The sequence below is a fragment of the Caloenas nicobarica genome, chromosome Z (assembly GCF_036013445.1).
Source record: "Caloenas nicobarica isolate bCalNic1 chromosome Z, bCalNic1.hap1, whole genome shotgun sequence".
In the NCBI taxonomy this organism is placed as follows: domain Eukaryota; kingdom Metazoa; phylum Chordata; class Aves; order Columbiformes; family Columbidae; genus Caloenas; species Caloenas nicobarica.
The window spans coordinates 41,231,515-41,245,398 of record NC_088284.1 but is presented as its reverse complement, the minus strand read 5'-3'; the positions used below and the strand labels follow the sequence as shown (position 1 = coordinate 41,245,398).

General features: G+C 39.0%; 1 protein-coding gene across 1 annotated transcript; it reads left to right on the top strand.

The window, feature by feature from the left end:
• On the top strand, positions 1–10,752 carry MACIR (macrophage immunometabolism regulator). Its single transcript, XM_065657048.1, has 2 exons — positions 1–71; positions 7,692–10,752. The coding sequence occupies exon 2, from the start codon at positions 7,713–7,715 to the stop codon at positions 8,334–8,336; it is 624 nt and encodes a 207-aa protein (XP_065513120.1). The 5' UTR covers positions 1–71; positions 7,692–7,712; the 3' UTR covers positions 8,337–10,752.
• The last annotated feature ends 3,132 nt before the right edge of the window (positions 10,753–13,884 follow it).

Below are 13,884 nucleotides of genomic sequence, written 5' to 3'. Positions count from 1 at the left end.
GGGCGCGCAGTAGTCGGCGCTTCAGTACTCGTTCTGCGCCCGGCGCAGGGCCCCGCCACGCTGGATCGCAGGTAGGAGGCGGGGATGAGGCCGCTTCGCGCAGCCGGCCGGGCGGCACTTCGGCCTCCGCGGTCTCGGGCCCTGCCCGCGCCTCACGGAGCGGGTGCCGGAGCTGGCTCGGCGAGTGAGTCCAGGAAGGCCCCGGAGGGGCGCGGGCCCTGGCGCCCCGGCGGAAGCGGTGCCGGGCGGTGGGGCCTGGGGTCGGTGTGTGGCGGCCGGCAGTGGTGGTGGGTGCGGGCGCGGGCCGCCGCGGGGTCTGCTGCGAGCCGCAGTCCTGCCGCCCGCGCCCCCGGGCCGAGGCGGGAGTGACGGTGAGCCGCTCGGCGCGGCCCAGCCCTCCCGCGGGCGGTGGCGCCTCTGTCCCCTCTCAGCGGTGCTGGGCGCCGCGGTGGGGCCGCTGCCGGCTTGGGAGCCTCAGATGGGCTCGACCTCCACATTGCGGAGGTCCTGGCGCATATTCCCCGCCCGCCTCTTCCGCCAGCCGGGCGGCGCTCCCCGCTGGAGGGGCTCCCCGCAGGCCTGTGTGCCCTGCGGTCCCAGCCCGCGGCTGCTTCGCCACCCCCAGCAGCAGCCGCCGATGAGCGCGGTGCGGTGGGCAGGCAGTGAGCATCGCGTTCATGGCTGGCTGAGCGGGTCTCCGAGCGGGTCTCCAGCGCACCAGGGTGTTGGTCGCCGTGCCCGTGTGCGACAGGAAGCCCGGGGAGTTGTCACGCAGGGCCTGAAGCCGGCGGTGAGGTTGCTCAGGTGCGCTTTCGATGCCAGCTGCTGTTAACAGTATAAACGGTGGAAAAGCCGGAATTCACCTGTTAGCACCTCTGTCCATAACTATTTATAGCTGTCCTCATTGTCACCACCAGCAGTCCCCATACCATTATGAACACTCTTAGGCAAGGCTAAACCTGAATATGGCCTTACTATTCAGTTGATAGTGACAAAGTGCACTAGTGCCCAGCTTTCTGTGGGTAACTTTATATTTCCATGTAATAAATCTTGCTTCGTGAAGAGTCAAAGTTCTGTTTACATGTTGATTGTACTGTCCATTGTACTTATTTCCTGCATTTATGCAATCTAACATGCATTAGTGTTACTTTACAGAGTATGAAGCTTGCTAAGCTGTTTTGGTTTATTGGCTGGTGTGTTTTGCCAATTCTGTCTCTGCATAGTAAGATATTGGAGGACTGTGTCTGAACAGTTGAGGCGCTGTTTTGAGTATTCTACAGGTATGTAGAAAAATAGTCTCAGGTCTTAATTTCTCTATATGTAAGTTAGTTATATGCTATTTTACATAGGTGTTTTAGCTGGCATAAAGAAAATAGCAACTGATATGCATTAGTAGATGCTTTCTGTGGACATATCTTTGCTTATTAGTGTGCTCTCTAGAGTGGTGCAGTACGTCACTGTGCATACTTGCATACATGCTTACATAGCTGCCTGTGGAAATGGGCTGATGACAGAAGCCTGCAGTTACACAGATCATAGTGAGAGTGATGGAGAGGAGTTGCTGCTTGTACCAGTAGTTGCCTGACTCCTGACATGTCTCTTCCTGAATACAGTAAGAGTCCTTGGAGCATTTTCCAGGATGACTGTTGTGAGGAGTGGGGAACTGATGCTTTATTTTGCCACAAGGAGTAGAATTATGCAGTTTTTTCCCAATTGTCTCTCTTACTGAAAACTTCTCCTCCCACCACCCTCATGCTGTTCATGTATTTTGAACCATATTTTGAATTTATATATTGTATATTTTGAATCCTGTCTTACATGGTGTGGTTGCTTTATTCTTTTTTTCCTTTGAGTAAGAGTGTTTTTTATAGTAATGAAGATGGAGGACAGTGGTTCTCACAGTGACTTTGAAACAGAAGGAAGGCAATGGCAGTGCGATTGCTGAAATTAAGTTCTTGCATAACAGTGCTGACATAGTAACATGGCTTTCTTTATAATCTCGTATTCTTTGACCAGCCTTATGCTGGCGGTTTGTCCACCAGGCTTGCATAATCATGTGCAAATGCAGTACGTTATGATAAAGTCAGATGAACTGAGTATTCTACATCAAAATTTTCTGTTCACACTAGTTGTAAGCTGAATACAAACTTACTGTACCTGCATGTGCTGTTGTGCTTTTGTTAATTTTTATTCCATACTTGCATTACACTTAAACATTTATTTTTAGATAGCATTTTAGTATGGAAAGGACCATTTGAGAAGAAAGCAGAGAACAAAACTTAAAGCTGTTGTATACATAACTCTAGTAAGCTTGAGGAGGTGACCTTTAGCAATGTGAATGGTGTAAGTGAATGAGACACCTTTCCAACAGACACCTAAATATCTGCTGCAGGTTGCATCAAGCTAAGGCAAAGAACTAGTCTTTAAAGTACTTCAATTAAAACAAAACAAACTAAATTACATTGATTAAACATATTTTTCCTGGTATCTTTGATTATGTCTTATTTTTAACCAGTAGCTTTCTTTGAATAGCTGTTCATAGTCAAAGGCTGAATATAATATTGTTTTTTGTTTAGGTCGATACTTTCAAAATAAGACCTGCAGAGCTGTATTTTCAGATGTGGCAACACAGGAAACTACCAAATAGGCATTTCTTATCTGACATAAAAGCAACGGAGACCATTATTCACATTAGCATTTTGGTTTTTAAAGACAAAAATCAGTATTTATTCAGTGAAATCTGCAATACTTTTTTTTTTTAAACCAATCTGTCTTTATTATTTTTAAAAGGCAATTTAATTTTTGTTGACAAGTCAGGTTTGGGGGTTTTGTTTGTTTGGTTTGTTTTGTTTTTTCCAAGTGGGCTAACCTGAAACTGGAAAGAGGATAACTTTGAAAGTGAAACTAAGATTTTGGTTGGTGAGAAGATGAAAATAAAAAATACAGGAAAATAAAATACAGTTACAAAGAAAACATTTTTAAACTTACTAACCAACTAAAAAATAAAAGCTGTTTGTGTTACAGTATGCATCGCGTTTTTTACACGTGTCGCACCATTTTATCTTTTGATGAGTGACGATAGTACACAGCCATCTTTATGCTGGCCAGAAGCATCAGCTTACTGATGGAGTCGGGGGGGAGTCTTCATCTGTGATTCTATCCAGCATGGAAGTTGTTTTAATTATCTGAAAAGTTACCCTCTGTCAAATACTTCCATCTAATATTACTTGGCAAAGAGATATTACAAGTTAAATGGCTTTCCATTTTCTTCTACTTTTCCTGCTTGATAAGTCTGCTCATACACAATTCATTAGCCTGGACTGACTCTTGAAATTCCATCTGTCTCTTCTCTGTGTAAATTGTCCATGGGATGAGCTAGTTACTGGAGTTTCCTGTTGTAGCTACTCAGTAATTAATTTGTAACCCTCTTCCTATTTAAAAGGTAGTTTCCTGGATCATCATTGTTTTCTGTTTAAGGCTGCATTAATAACAAGAATTAACAAACTGGTTAAATAGTTCTTGCTTCTTGCAGTTGGAACACATTGTTAGAGATTAATTTAATCTTTTGCAAAACATTTAATGATTCCTTGTTCTGTATAAACTGGGTGGTATTTATTGTCCATTGTACTGGATTGCTGAAGGGCTTGATACTATTGACAAGAACCTCACACACAAACACATTAGGTAGTTACCATTTTCATGGATTTTTTTGTGGACTGTTGTTTTGTATCACATCATGTAGTTAATGCACTGGCTTTACGAATTTAGCAGTATCAGTTAATCTGTTTTCTTAAGGCCTGCAGGATCATAACATACGCTTTATACATAATTTCATTTTCTTGCATTTAATTTTGAGGAAAAAATCTGCACTAAACTTCACTCTTCATCTGAATGTTGTCTCATGTGGTACAACTATTTAATGTTACCCCCATTTGCTTTTTCATTAGTTTAGTTTGGAATTTCTTCTAAGAACAGCAAGAGTTGGTGAAGAAAACATATATTCATTGATACCTTTCATGTGCTTGTTCTCTGTGATTCATCTTGTTTTACCCCCTTCCCATGTCAAGAGCATGGTAAAGCAACATTAGCCTACGTCCCTTCAGCTGAAGATAACAAGCATCGCTAAAAACAACCATTGTCTCTGGCAGCATGTGCAGCAGTATCATCAACTTGCATTGGAAGAACCCACAAGCTGCATACATCTCGAAGTCTATGGCCTGGCTGCCCCAGCTCTAGAAAAAGAAATATGTCACCTTTGTGGATACTCTTACATAGCTGAATTTTAGCTCATTTTCCTCCCTTTCAACTAAGTATTTCATTTGTTTTAGTTGCAGATTGGAAATAGTTATTTCCAGAAAACTTTGCTCTACAAGTATGTAATTCCATAAGCATATTTCAGTGACAGAGAAACAAGACGGGATTTCCAAGAGCACATACCATATGTATGTGAATTTTTCTTGTCAAACTGCAAGGGAAAAGATATAGACCTTATTCTTCTCCTTCACAAACACAGACAATTGTAATAATTAAAGATGTATTCTGGCTTCGTATGTGCTTTACATATGCTGGATGGCTTTACTTACTCCTGATGTTTGATAGACATTGTATCTTTTAAGTGCATTGTATATATTATGTAATGACAGCACAGAGACAGGAAAGTGTCAAAACTGTGTTGATATCTCTGTGCAGTATGTTGGACTCTGTAAAAGAGTTGGCCATCTTTCCATTTTGCCATCTGCTTATTGCAATAATGAGCATGTTATCAATGAGACAGGTCTTTGTGATTCTTAAGAAATGGTACTACCTGCAGACTTGGCATCTAGAGTGTCTGTCGAATTTCTTGGTTTTAGGGCTGTTCTTTGCCCTGAAGCACAGAAATGGAAATTCTGCAGTTTCAGGCTGAAGTACTAGGCTGGAGCTTGCTGACTTGAAGGCTTTTCTTCTCTGATCTTCCATTGTAATGTTTTTGGCCAGGGAGAAGTAGTTGTTTGACAGTGAACTCCTGCCTCGTTTCCTTCTGCTTATAGTTATTCTTCAAAGTTGATTGCTTTTTGTTACAAGGGCACACACCTATGTTTCAAACAGAAGTAAATAAATTTTAAAAACTGTGTTCTGTGAAGAGCCTTTTTGTTGCTTTCCAGTCCTTGAGGCTCTTTTAACTCAAAAAGTGCATGGACACATCTCTTCCTCCCTCCCGTTCTTTAGGGCATGTATTGCTGGGGCAAGTGATTGTTGGATTTGGTGGGGGGTTTTTTATTGTTGCTGTTTGCATGTGGCTACATAATATGATTCATTTCTAACCTTGCTGTATTACTATTTTATTTATACCTTTTACTAGCATTTCAGCTTTTCTACAGAACAGGTCAAGTCTTTATAGAAGATTACTGGAGTGATTTCTGAGCTGCAGGGTAAAAATTGGGCATTAAAAAACAGGAACAGTTAAATGTTTAGGTTTCTTGGCAAAAAGCACAGGGCAGTCAAAAGTTTTAATGCAAAATTTTTCTGTGCCATGCCTTCAGTAGCCTTGTTCCTGATGTTAGAGGAACTATAATTTCTACTTAAGGAATTGTTGTGAATATCTTCAACTCGTTGACTGAAACCTCACCATATTTATTGTTTCACTGTGAGATACGGTACATAAGTAAGAAGCAGAACTGCTTCTGCTATTTAGAAAGTTTTAATTTAGTCTATAAATATATTCCAAAGTCAATTAAATATAATGGGCAACATTCTTGAGTTTCATGTGAGTGTTTATTTGAGTGAAAAACGTTGGTGTTTGGTTTGCTTCAGTATTTTAATTCTTTATGTAAATTTTGCGGTGTTACCTGTATTGTTAAATTCAAAATGTTTAAAAGCTCACTGAATTAAGTGTATTTGTGTATCTGTAAAAGTGATGCTACATAAAACTGGTAATGACAAATGCTAAGTAGACCATGATTATGAGAACTGAAAAAAGACATTTAATACTAAAGGAACATTAATAATAGTCTCTCCATAATAGAAGTTTGTCAATGGCAGATAAAATCCTCTTCAGCAAAACTATGGGGATTTTGTTTACTCCTAGTTTATTAGCATAAGACGGGAATAGCAGGTTGATTTGATACTACTCAGGGAAGCAGAAGTGGGAACATTACTTAAACTTTTCCTTCCCAATCCCTGAACAGAAACAAGGTAGGTTTAAATTTTGAATGATGCTAGTTTATTTTCTTTTGCAAGTGAGATTTGCGCGCAGCTTCCTCTCTTATTTTGAGATGAATAGAGATTGATCTTGATGGGGATGTTGGGGGTGTCTAGTTGCAGAAGTTTGAATAAAATATTTCTTTGCTTGTTGCATCTTTGCTACTCAGCCTGTGACCTCCTAAGCCTCAGAATGTCAGAAAGTACCAGTTTTAAAAGTGTGCAAACTGATAATAGTATGTTTTAAGTCAGTCTCATTTGTGAAGCTGAGTTTTTGAATGTGGTTTGCAGTAACCTATAATGAAATTCAGAATTATGTTTCTGCTTGACACTTGCAACCAACTTTCCTTTCTTCTTTGAGTCTCATTTAAACATTACAAAGATATGCTGATTTTTTTGTGAAATATATTGTCTAGAGATTCACTAGCTACTGTTTGGAGCAAAGGGGAAGCTGATAACGAAGGAAGCATGGATTTGGAAACAAATGTGACCTTTTTATTTTGTGAAGTAGCTGTGTCATCAAGATGGTGTAGATAATGCTTAAAACAAAGAAATGAAAATAATCAAGCCTTCTCTGTTCTTGCATCCACTAATGTGTAGTTGACCTTGCCTTTCCATGTTAGAGATAGTAATGGCTTGTGGCAGACAGCTGTATCTGTAAAGGCATCAAACTGTATATTTTGAGAGGTTGTGAGGAGAAAAAAAGGTGGGGGAAAAATAGTCTGTTTCCAGAAGAAACAGAAAAACAAATACCATAGAATTCAGTGTATTGGTTATTCTTAAGATGCTTATAAGAATCTTATGCTATATTCATTAAATGCTAGTATACTGTTTCCTTTGTTAGAAATACTTTAGAAAACAATAGTGTGAGTTTGATTGATTGTGAGTGATAGGTTTTTTTGAGGGGGAGGATTGCTGAAGACCTGTGAAGACAGCTCTTGAACAGCCAGGATGCCATTCTTCGAATCTAAAGCAAACTGTCTTCACATCTGGAAAAGGGAAGCATTGCAGTATGCTTATTAGATGAGGTCTGGTCTGTAGTTGTGCCTGACTGAGGTAGTAGGTGTTAAACATTTTTAAAAGCTTCATTTACTGAGATTTTTGTCAATAGAAAAAATACACAGCTGAATATGGGAGAAATTTCTGTGGATGTGCTGATGGATGTAGATGGCCTCAGAGGTGAGGCACTGTAAGGAATCAAATGGACTAAAAGGATGAAAAACTGGGCTGGGAGGATGCTGCTTTTTTGTGTACAGTATTACTCAAGAATGTGTTTAATGTTTAAGAATATCAGGAGTATACTTACAGTATCTTTTACTAAAAAAACACCCAAGATAATTTCAAAAGGCAGATGTCAGTGATGGTTTTCTTATGCAACACCCTGTAGAGGATAAGACAAGACTTAGGTACTGGTTGTGACTTCTGAGTGAGACAAAATCTCATTTCTGCGATCCTCTCTCAGGTTCTCTTTGCATAAAGGATCTATTTCTGATTAAGCTCTGTTTTATTTTTAGGAGGATAGCATTGTGTTTAAAATGGAAGTTGACATAAATGGAGAGTCCAGAACTACCCTATCCACCCTCCCTGTGCCTCTTGCAGCAGTGAGTCCTGCAGGCAGGATGGAAGCAGAGAAGCCCCGCTGTTCCAGTACCCCCTGCTCACCAATGCGACGGACGGTTGCGGGATATCAGATCCTTCACATGGATTCTAACTACCTGGTTGGCTTCACGACTGGAGAGGAGCTGCTAAAATTAGCCCAGAAGTGTACAGGAAGTGAAGAGAATAAAGGAGAATCTGGGCCGAACTTGCTCTCCAAACAGCTTGATTCAGGACTCACACGTTCTTCCCGTTTGTACAAAACTAGAAGTAGGTACTATCAGCCATATGAGATCCCAGCAGTAAATGGAAGGAGGAGGAGACGGATGCCCAGCTCAGGGGATAAATGCACTAAGGCTTTACCGTATGAACCTTACAAGGCACTTCATGGTCCCCTGCCTCTTTGCCTTTTAAAAGGTAAAAGGTCTCATTCAAAATCCCTGGACTACCTCAATTTAGACAAAATGAGCATTAAGGAACCTGCTGACACAGAAGTGCTGCAATACCAGCTCCAACACCTTACCATTAGAGGGGACCTTATGTTTGCAAGAAATAACACATGAACTATCATCTTGAATTTAGAATCAATTCCTGATTATTTCTCTGCTGCAAAAATCCACATTGTCCACATTGTAGGTGGTTTTATCAGCTAAATGTTATCAGAAAATAATTTATTTGAATAGAAACTTGGCAATGCAATATGTTACAAATACTCACAGGGAGAAATCTTTCCCGAGAAAGCAGCTTCTGATGCAAATTTGACTGCAACTGGCGGATATTTCTTTGGACACCTTTTAACAAAATGAAAAAGCTTTTGATTTTTGAGTTTGAGGTTTTTGGGGGTTTTTGGTTGGTTGGATGGTTGGTTATGGTTTTTTGGTACAGTTAGATCTAGTATTTACAGTAATTTAACGCTGAAAGATTGATGATACCTGCTTGGTTGTTTCTAATTTTGGCTTGATGTTAGAAACTGAACTTCAATAAGTACTCAAGTTTAGGAGGTCTTTTGGTTTTACTTTTGTTCCTGTATTCTACAGTAAAATGTATGTATTATATTTTAATTCATGGAGAGGAAAGTGAGCTTGACTAAACTGGGTGATGTACTGTTTAAACAATCCATTTGAAACATTTTCAAACTGCGCTTGCACTGATGATAAGAGTGAGATTCACTTGTAAAACAAACCTTTGCTACTTGAATCCTGTTAAATTATTTTCTAGTTTCTTCATGAAAGTAATTTCTTTGTTCTATAAAACTTGTTCAAGATAAATACTTGGGTTATTAAAAAGAAATCTTCTGGGGAAAGATTTTTTTTTTGTTAGTGGGATTTATTTTTTACATTGTCTTGACACACAAACAAGGGTTAATTTCAGATTCCAGTAAATGCACTAGAATATCTGCATTGGTGTGTCAATAATGTTTTTGAATTTAATTCATGATTTGTATGTCAGGTGTAGTAACAGAAGGTGTCAACTTCAGCATTACTTTGGAAATTCAGTTGATTTGAAGCACTGAACACTTGAGATCTGGAAGGGCTTTTTTGGGGGGTTTTTTGATGGAATGCAGGTGAAGTATTTCTGTATTAGCATTGAAGAGATGATCGTGGATCATTCAACAGAGTGAATTGAATACGGTGGCTAACTTTGTTATTTCACTTTTTATCCAAACACAATATGAAATGCAGTTTTTGGCAGCTGCATTCGTAGCTGTATTTAAAACATTTTGGTAACTTATGCTTAAGAATGAAAAATAGTTTTCAGGCTTCTTTTTTTAGGTGCAATCTTCTACTGAAGCAGTGCGCAACTTGGTTTTGACTGATGAACTCTGCAGAAGTTAAAAATAAGATCACATTGTTTTGAAACATAAATTATCAGATCAGCTTTTCCTGGTAGAATTAAGATTCTTTTGTTTCTTTGTTTGTTATTGTTCAGAATTAAGAGAAAGCACTAGTTAATGCATGCTCTGTGGAAAACAAGGAGTTATTCTGTCACTTCACAGTTGTAAATGAAGACAGCCCAGTAGTCTGCATTTTTCTGGTTTGGTTATTTTTTTTTAGGTTTGTTAGAATTCTTTGCAACAAAGTGTGTTTTTAAAAGTTAAGTACACCTGTGTAAATGTAATGTTTTGAACAATGATCTTGAAAGTAAAATCTTCCTATATAGTCTTTAGTTTGAAAAACAGAATGTAGTCAGATGCCAAAGAGATAGGAATTTTGTTTAAGGAATAAACACCACTGTTTGTTGAAATACCCTATGAAATGGTATTTCTAGCTGAAAAATAGAAAGGGTGGTATAAACGCCTATTGTTGTGGAGTCTTCTGCTGCATAGGAGAAAGAGAACACTTAAAAAATACAGCTTTTTTCATTTAAAAGCAACTTTAAAGTGGGGATCTTGGACTTCTGTGAAATAGATGCTTAGGTTTGTTACTTTGTTTCAGGAAATGGGCCATGCAATTATTAATGTTTTGTGCGTGTGTTTAATATCATCCTGTGCCATAATTGTACAGCTACACTAATAGAGAGGTTGATGGCTATCTGGCTGAGTTCAAACATTAAAAATGTGTTAGTACTTTTATCTGCTTGGTGATTTGCTTGTGAAGGTGCTTACATGTGGTAATATTGTTTGCTTAGCTCATACGCACTTGCAGCTCTCGTATCCTCTTTCAGGAGGCCCATGTTTTGCAATTTTGGTTTGTAATGTTCTTTATCAAAACTCTTGTATCCATGAGGAGTTCCTGTTTTTACCTTTAAATTAAGCAAAGTCTTAGCAAATTGGAAGCTTTTGATCTTGTCTTATTTTTGCTACTAATGATGTCTTGCACTAAACTAATCTATTAAAATCAAAGATGAAATGGTTCCTGTAATAAAGTAAAAGAAAAAAAAAGCCTAAAAAAAAAGTTTCCTTGTCAGCTATAGGTATCTTCCAGAGGATTAAAATAGTGAAGGTAGAAATTATACAGCGTGGTAACACAAATCTTCCATTTAACAGATCTTAAATTCAGGCACATTGCTGACTTTTTTTTTTTTTAATATACCAAAAAAGGATTGGTATGAAATCCACTTTATTTCAGTGTTTTCTTCCTTAATTTCACTGAGCTGTGATCCCAGCTGGTGAAGGGTCTAGAGCACAAGTCTTGGGAGGAGCAGCTAAGGGATCTGGGGCTGTTTAACCTGGAGAAAAGGAGGCTGAGGGGAGACCTTATCACTGTCTACAACTACCTGAAAGGAGGTTGTAGCGTGGAGGGTGTTGGTCTCTTCTCCCACATAACAAGTGATAGAGCAAGAGGAAATGGCCTCAAGTTGCACCAGGGGAGGTTCAGATTGGATACTAGGAAAAATGTCTTTATGGAAAGGGTTGTCAGGCATTGGAACAGGCTGCATAGGGACGTGGTTGAGTCACCATCCCTGGAGGTGTTTAGAAGATGCGTAGATAAACTTCTTTGGGATGTGGTTTAGTGCTAGAGTTAGGTTAACGGTTGGACTCAATGATCTTGACGTCTCTTCCAACCAAAACAATTACATGATGTCAGGTATAAACTTTTAACTACTCCTGTCCTGCTGTGTTATAGTTTGTATTTACAACTGTACCACAGTACCTAACTGACCTTGTGGTTTCCTTTATCTTCTTTCTGTCCATCCATTGTATTCTGACTTCTACTCAGATCTCAGGTGATGATTTCTCTTGCTGAGCATGCTTGCTGTAGTGGAAATTGTTAGTTGCAGACTAGAGCTACTAGACCATATTGCAAAATAAGTAACAAACAAGCTTTTAGAATTTTCTAAAACTGCTGCCCTGGCGCCTTTTTTTTTTCCCCCGCTAGGAAGAACAGAGGAATGGAGAAAGGTTATTTTTAAACTGCTGAAAATGCAGATGTTGCTGTCTGTACATGGAAAAAATTTCCCAGTAGTTCAGGGCTTGGAGCATAAATAATTATTGGGCAAATAAGAGAGGAAGCAAGCACAATTTTTAAGAATTACAAGAGACAAGCAGAAAGGCTATGAGCTGCATAAAAGACTTCCAAAATCTACAATATATGCAGAAATACTAACTAACTGGTTTCAGTAAATCTAGGTGGTGTCAGGCTGTATAATTTGCTTTTAAAGAAATGCAAAAGCTATCCAGAGCACAGAACTGTGGTCTGAAAAAATCTAAGTGGTTTTCAAAGTATCTTTTCATTTGGTAAACCACAAGATTCAGTTAAAAAGGAAAAAAAATGTCTTAAGGTCAATACTAAACTAATACCAAGTTTAACGGATCAAATGCATGTTTGTAGTAGTAGGAAGGGAAATATTACCTAAAGTATATACTGAGCAAAGAGTTGTTAATAGGTAACTGTTTCTAACTCTTTCAATGGTACCAAAAAATCTGAAACAGAAATTATGTAACATAATCAAATCGTGATTTTCTGGATGTTGGGAGGGTGGTCTGGCTGAAGTCAGTCATTAATGTTGAGCTTCATCCTGAAGGGGAAGGTGTGCTAAAAAGAAATAATGGGAAAAAAATATCTTCAGTGAGAATAAGCAGAAAAAATTCTTTAAGAGGAAGGTTAATCTTGAAGTGGTGCTACATTACAGAAATTAACTGCCATTAAGCTATTGCAGGAAAAATGCAGACCTAAAATTGAAAAATGTATGTTTATTACAATGGAAATAACTTTAAAGACAACACAATGTTTGGCAGCTGATAGTAGAAGTGCATGTTTCTTTGCATATTGTCTGAGCATTTGGCAAATACAGTTTTAATTGATGATTCTTTCTGGGGACTGATTGTTCCCATGAGTGGTTCTCAGTGATTTGGTCTGTTAACTGGGACATCCATGATGGGTGATTACACTCAACACTGTAAGAGTGACAAAATCATGTGTATGATAGACAGAATCTCAGAGGAACACACTTGATAATGTTTGGATTATTACTTTTATTTTTTTGCCTGTATCACACCACATTTTTTAGCCAGAGGCTAATTCCAGCTTTTCAAGTCCTTGAGAACCTTCAGACGGATTGGTTGGTTTTTGTTCCAGTGATTTTGCTAATGAAATTTTTTGTCCTCTTTCCTCTTTATTCCATCATAAAAGCACTCAAGGAAGATTGAGCTCTGTTTTTCAGGTCTATGGAATATAGAAAACTTCCTTTTTTTGGAAGTAGCAAGGGGGATACCTAGTTATCTGCAGTATTTGCTTCTTGTCTTGTAAAAGCTAGGTATTGTTGTTAAGTACATGATACTTAAGCATAGAAGTCTTTCTGTGAGCTATTTTTGTAGGCATTTTCTTCTCTTAACCATGGTGGGAGAGTGTAGGCCATTATGAGATGATGATAACTGACCTACAAAGCATCACAGATTCATTAAAAAAAAAAAGTCTCATGTCTCAGGAATGATTATCAAGCAATACTTCCACATGTTTTCCTTTCATGGCTTACATCAATCAACAATTACTTTACTTTCCTCCTCCATAATGCAAGGATGATGCTGCTCCCTCAGAAGTTCCCTTTGGTTGCTGGCTGCGTGTATGGCAGTAGTTAAGATTCAGTGCTGCCGCTCCATTTGTGTTCTTGTACATTTTTGTGGGATGGCTCAAGACCTGTGTTATATCCTCCTTAACTCTTAGCTTTAGTCATTTGGTGGTAGAGAATGGCATCAAGGCAAACTTGCAGAGGAACTATCTAGGCCACATTAGAAGGCCTGAGGAAAGAAGACTGTCAGCCTGTGAGGAAAAATCCAGAATCAGATGACTTGCACTGAAAACAAAAGAAGGGTAAGCATACTCACTGAGCACTTTCCATCCATTTTTAGGAGATAGTTGTCTAAACTTGCATGTGCTTGATTTTACTCATCAAAGAATTGGTCTGGAGAGAAAACGGGGAGAGGACAATGAAGGAGAGCTTTGCACAGTTCTTTTATTTCTGTGAGGAGTGTGAGTGCAGAAAGGATTCACCAGAGTATATCAGGGGAAAGGCCAGAGAAATAAATGGAAAACCTCAGAGAGACAGTGGTGCAAGAGGAGGAAGAGTGAAATAGTGTCATTTCAGTGTCAAAACAAGTGAAGCCATGGAAGGAGATGGTGTGCTGGTCTCAGATCTCTCTAGAAAGCAATTGTCTGTATTTCTGGATGGCTG

Excerpts from the sequence above, each read along its gene's own strand:
- MACIR (XM_065657048.1), top strand. The coding sequence starts at position 7,713 with ATGGAAGTTGACATAAATGGAGAGTCCAGAACTACCCTATCCACCCTC.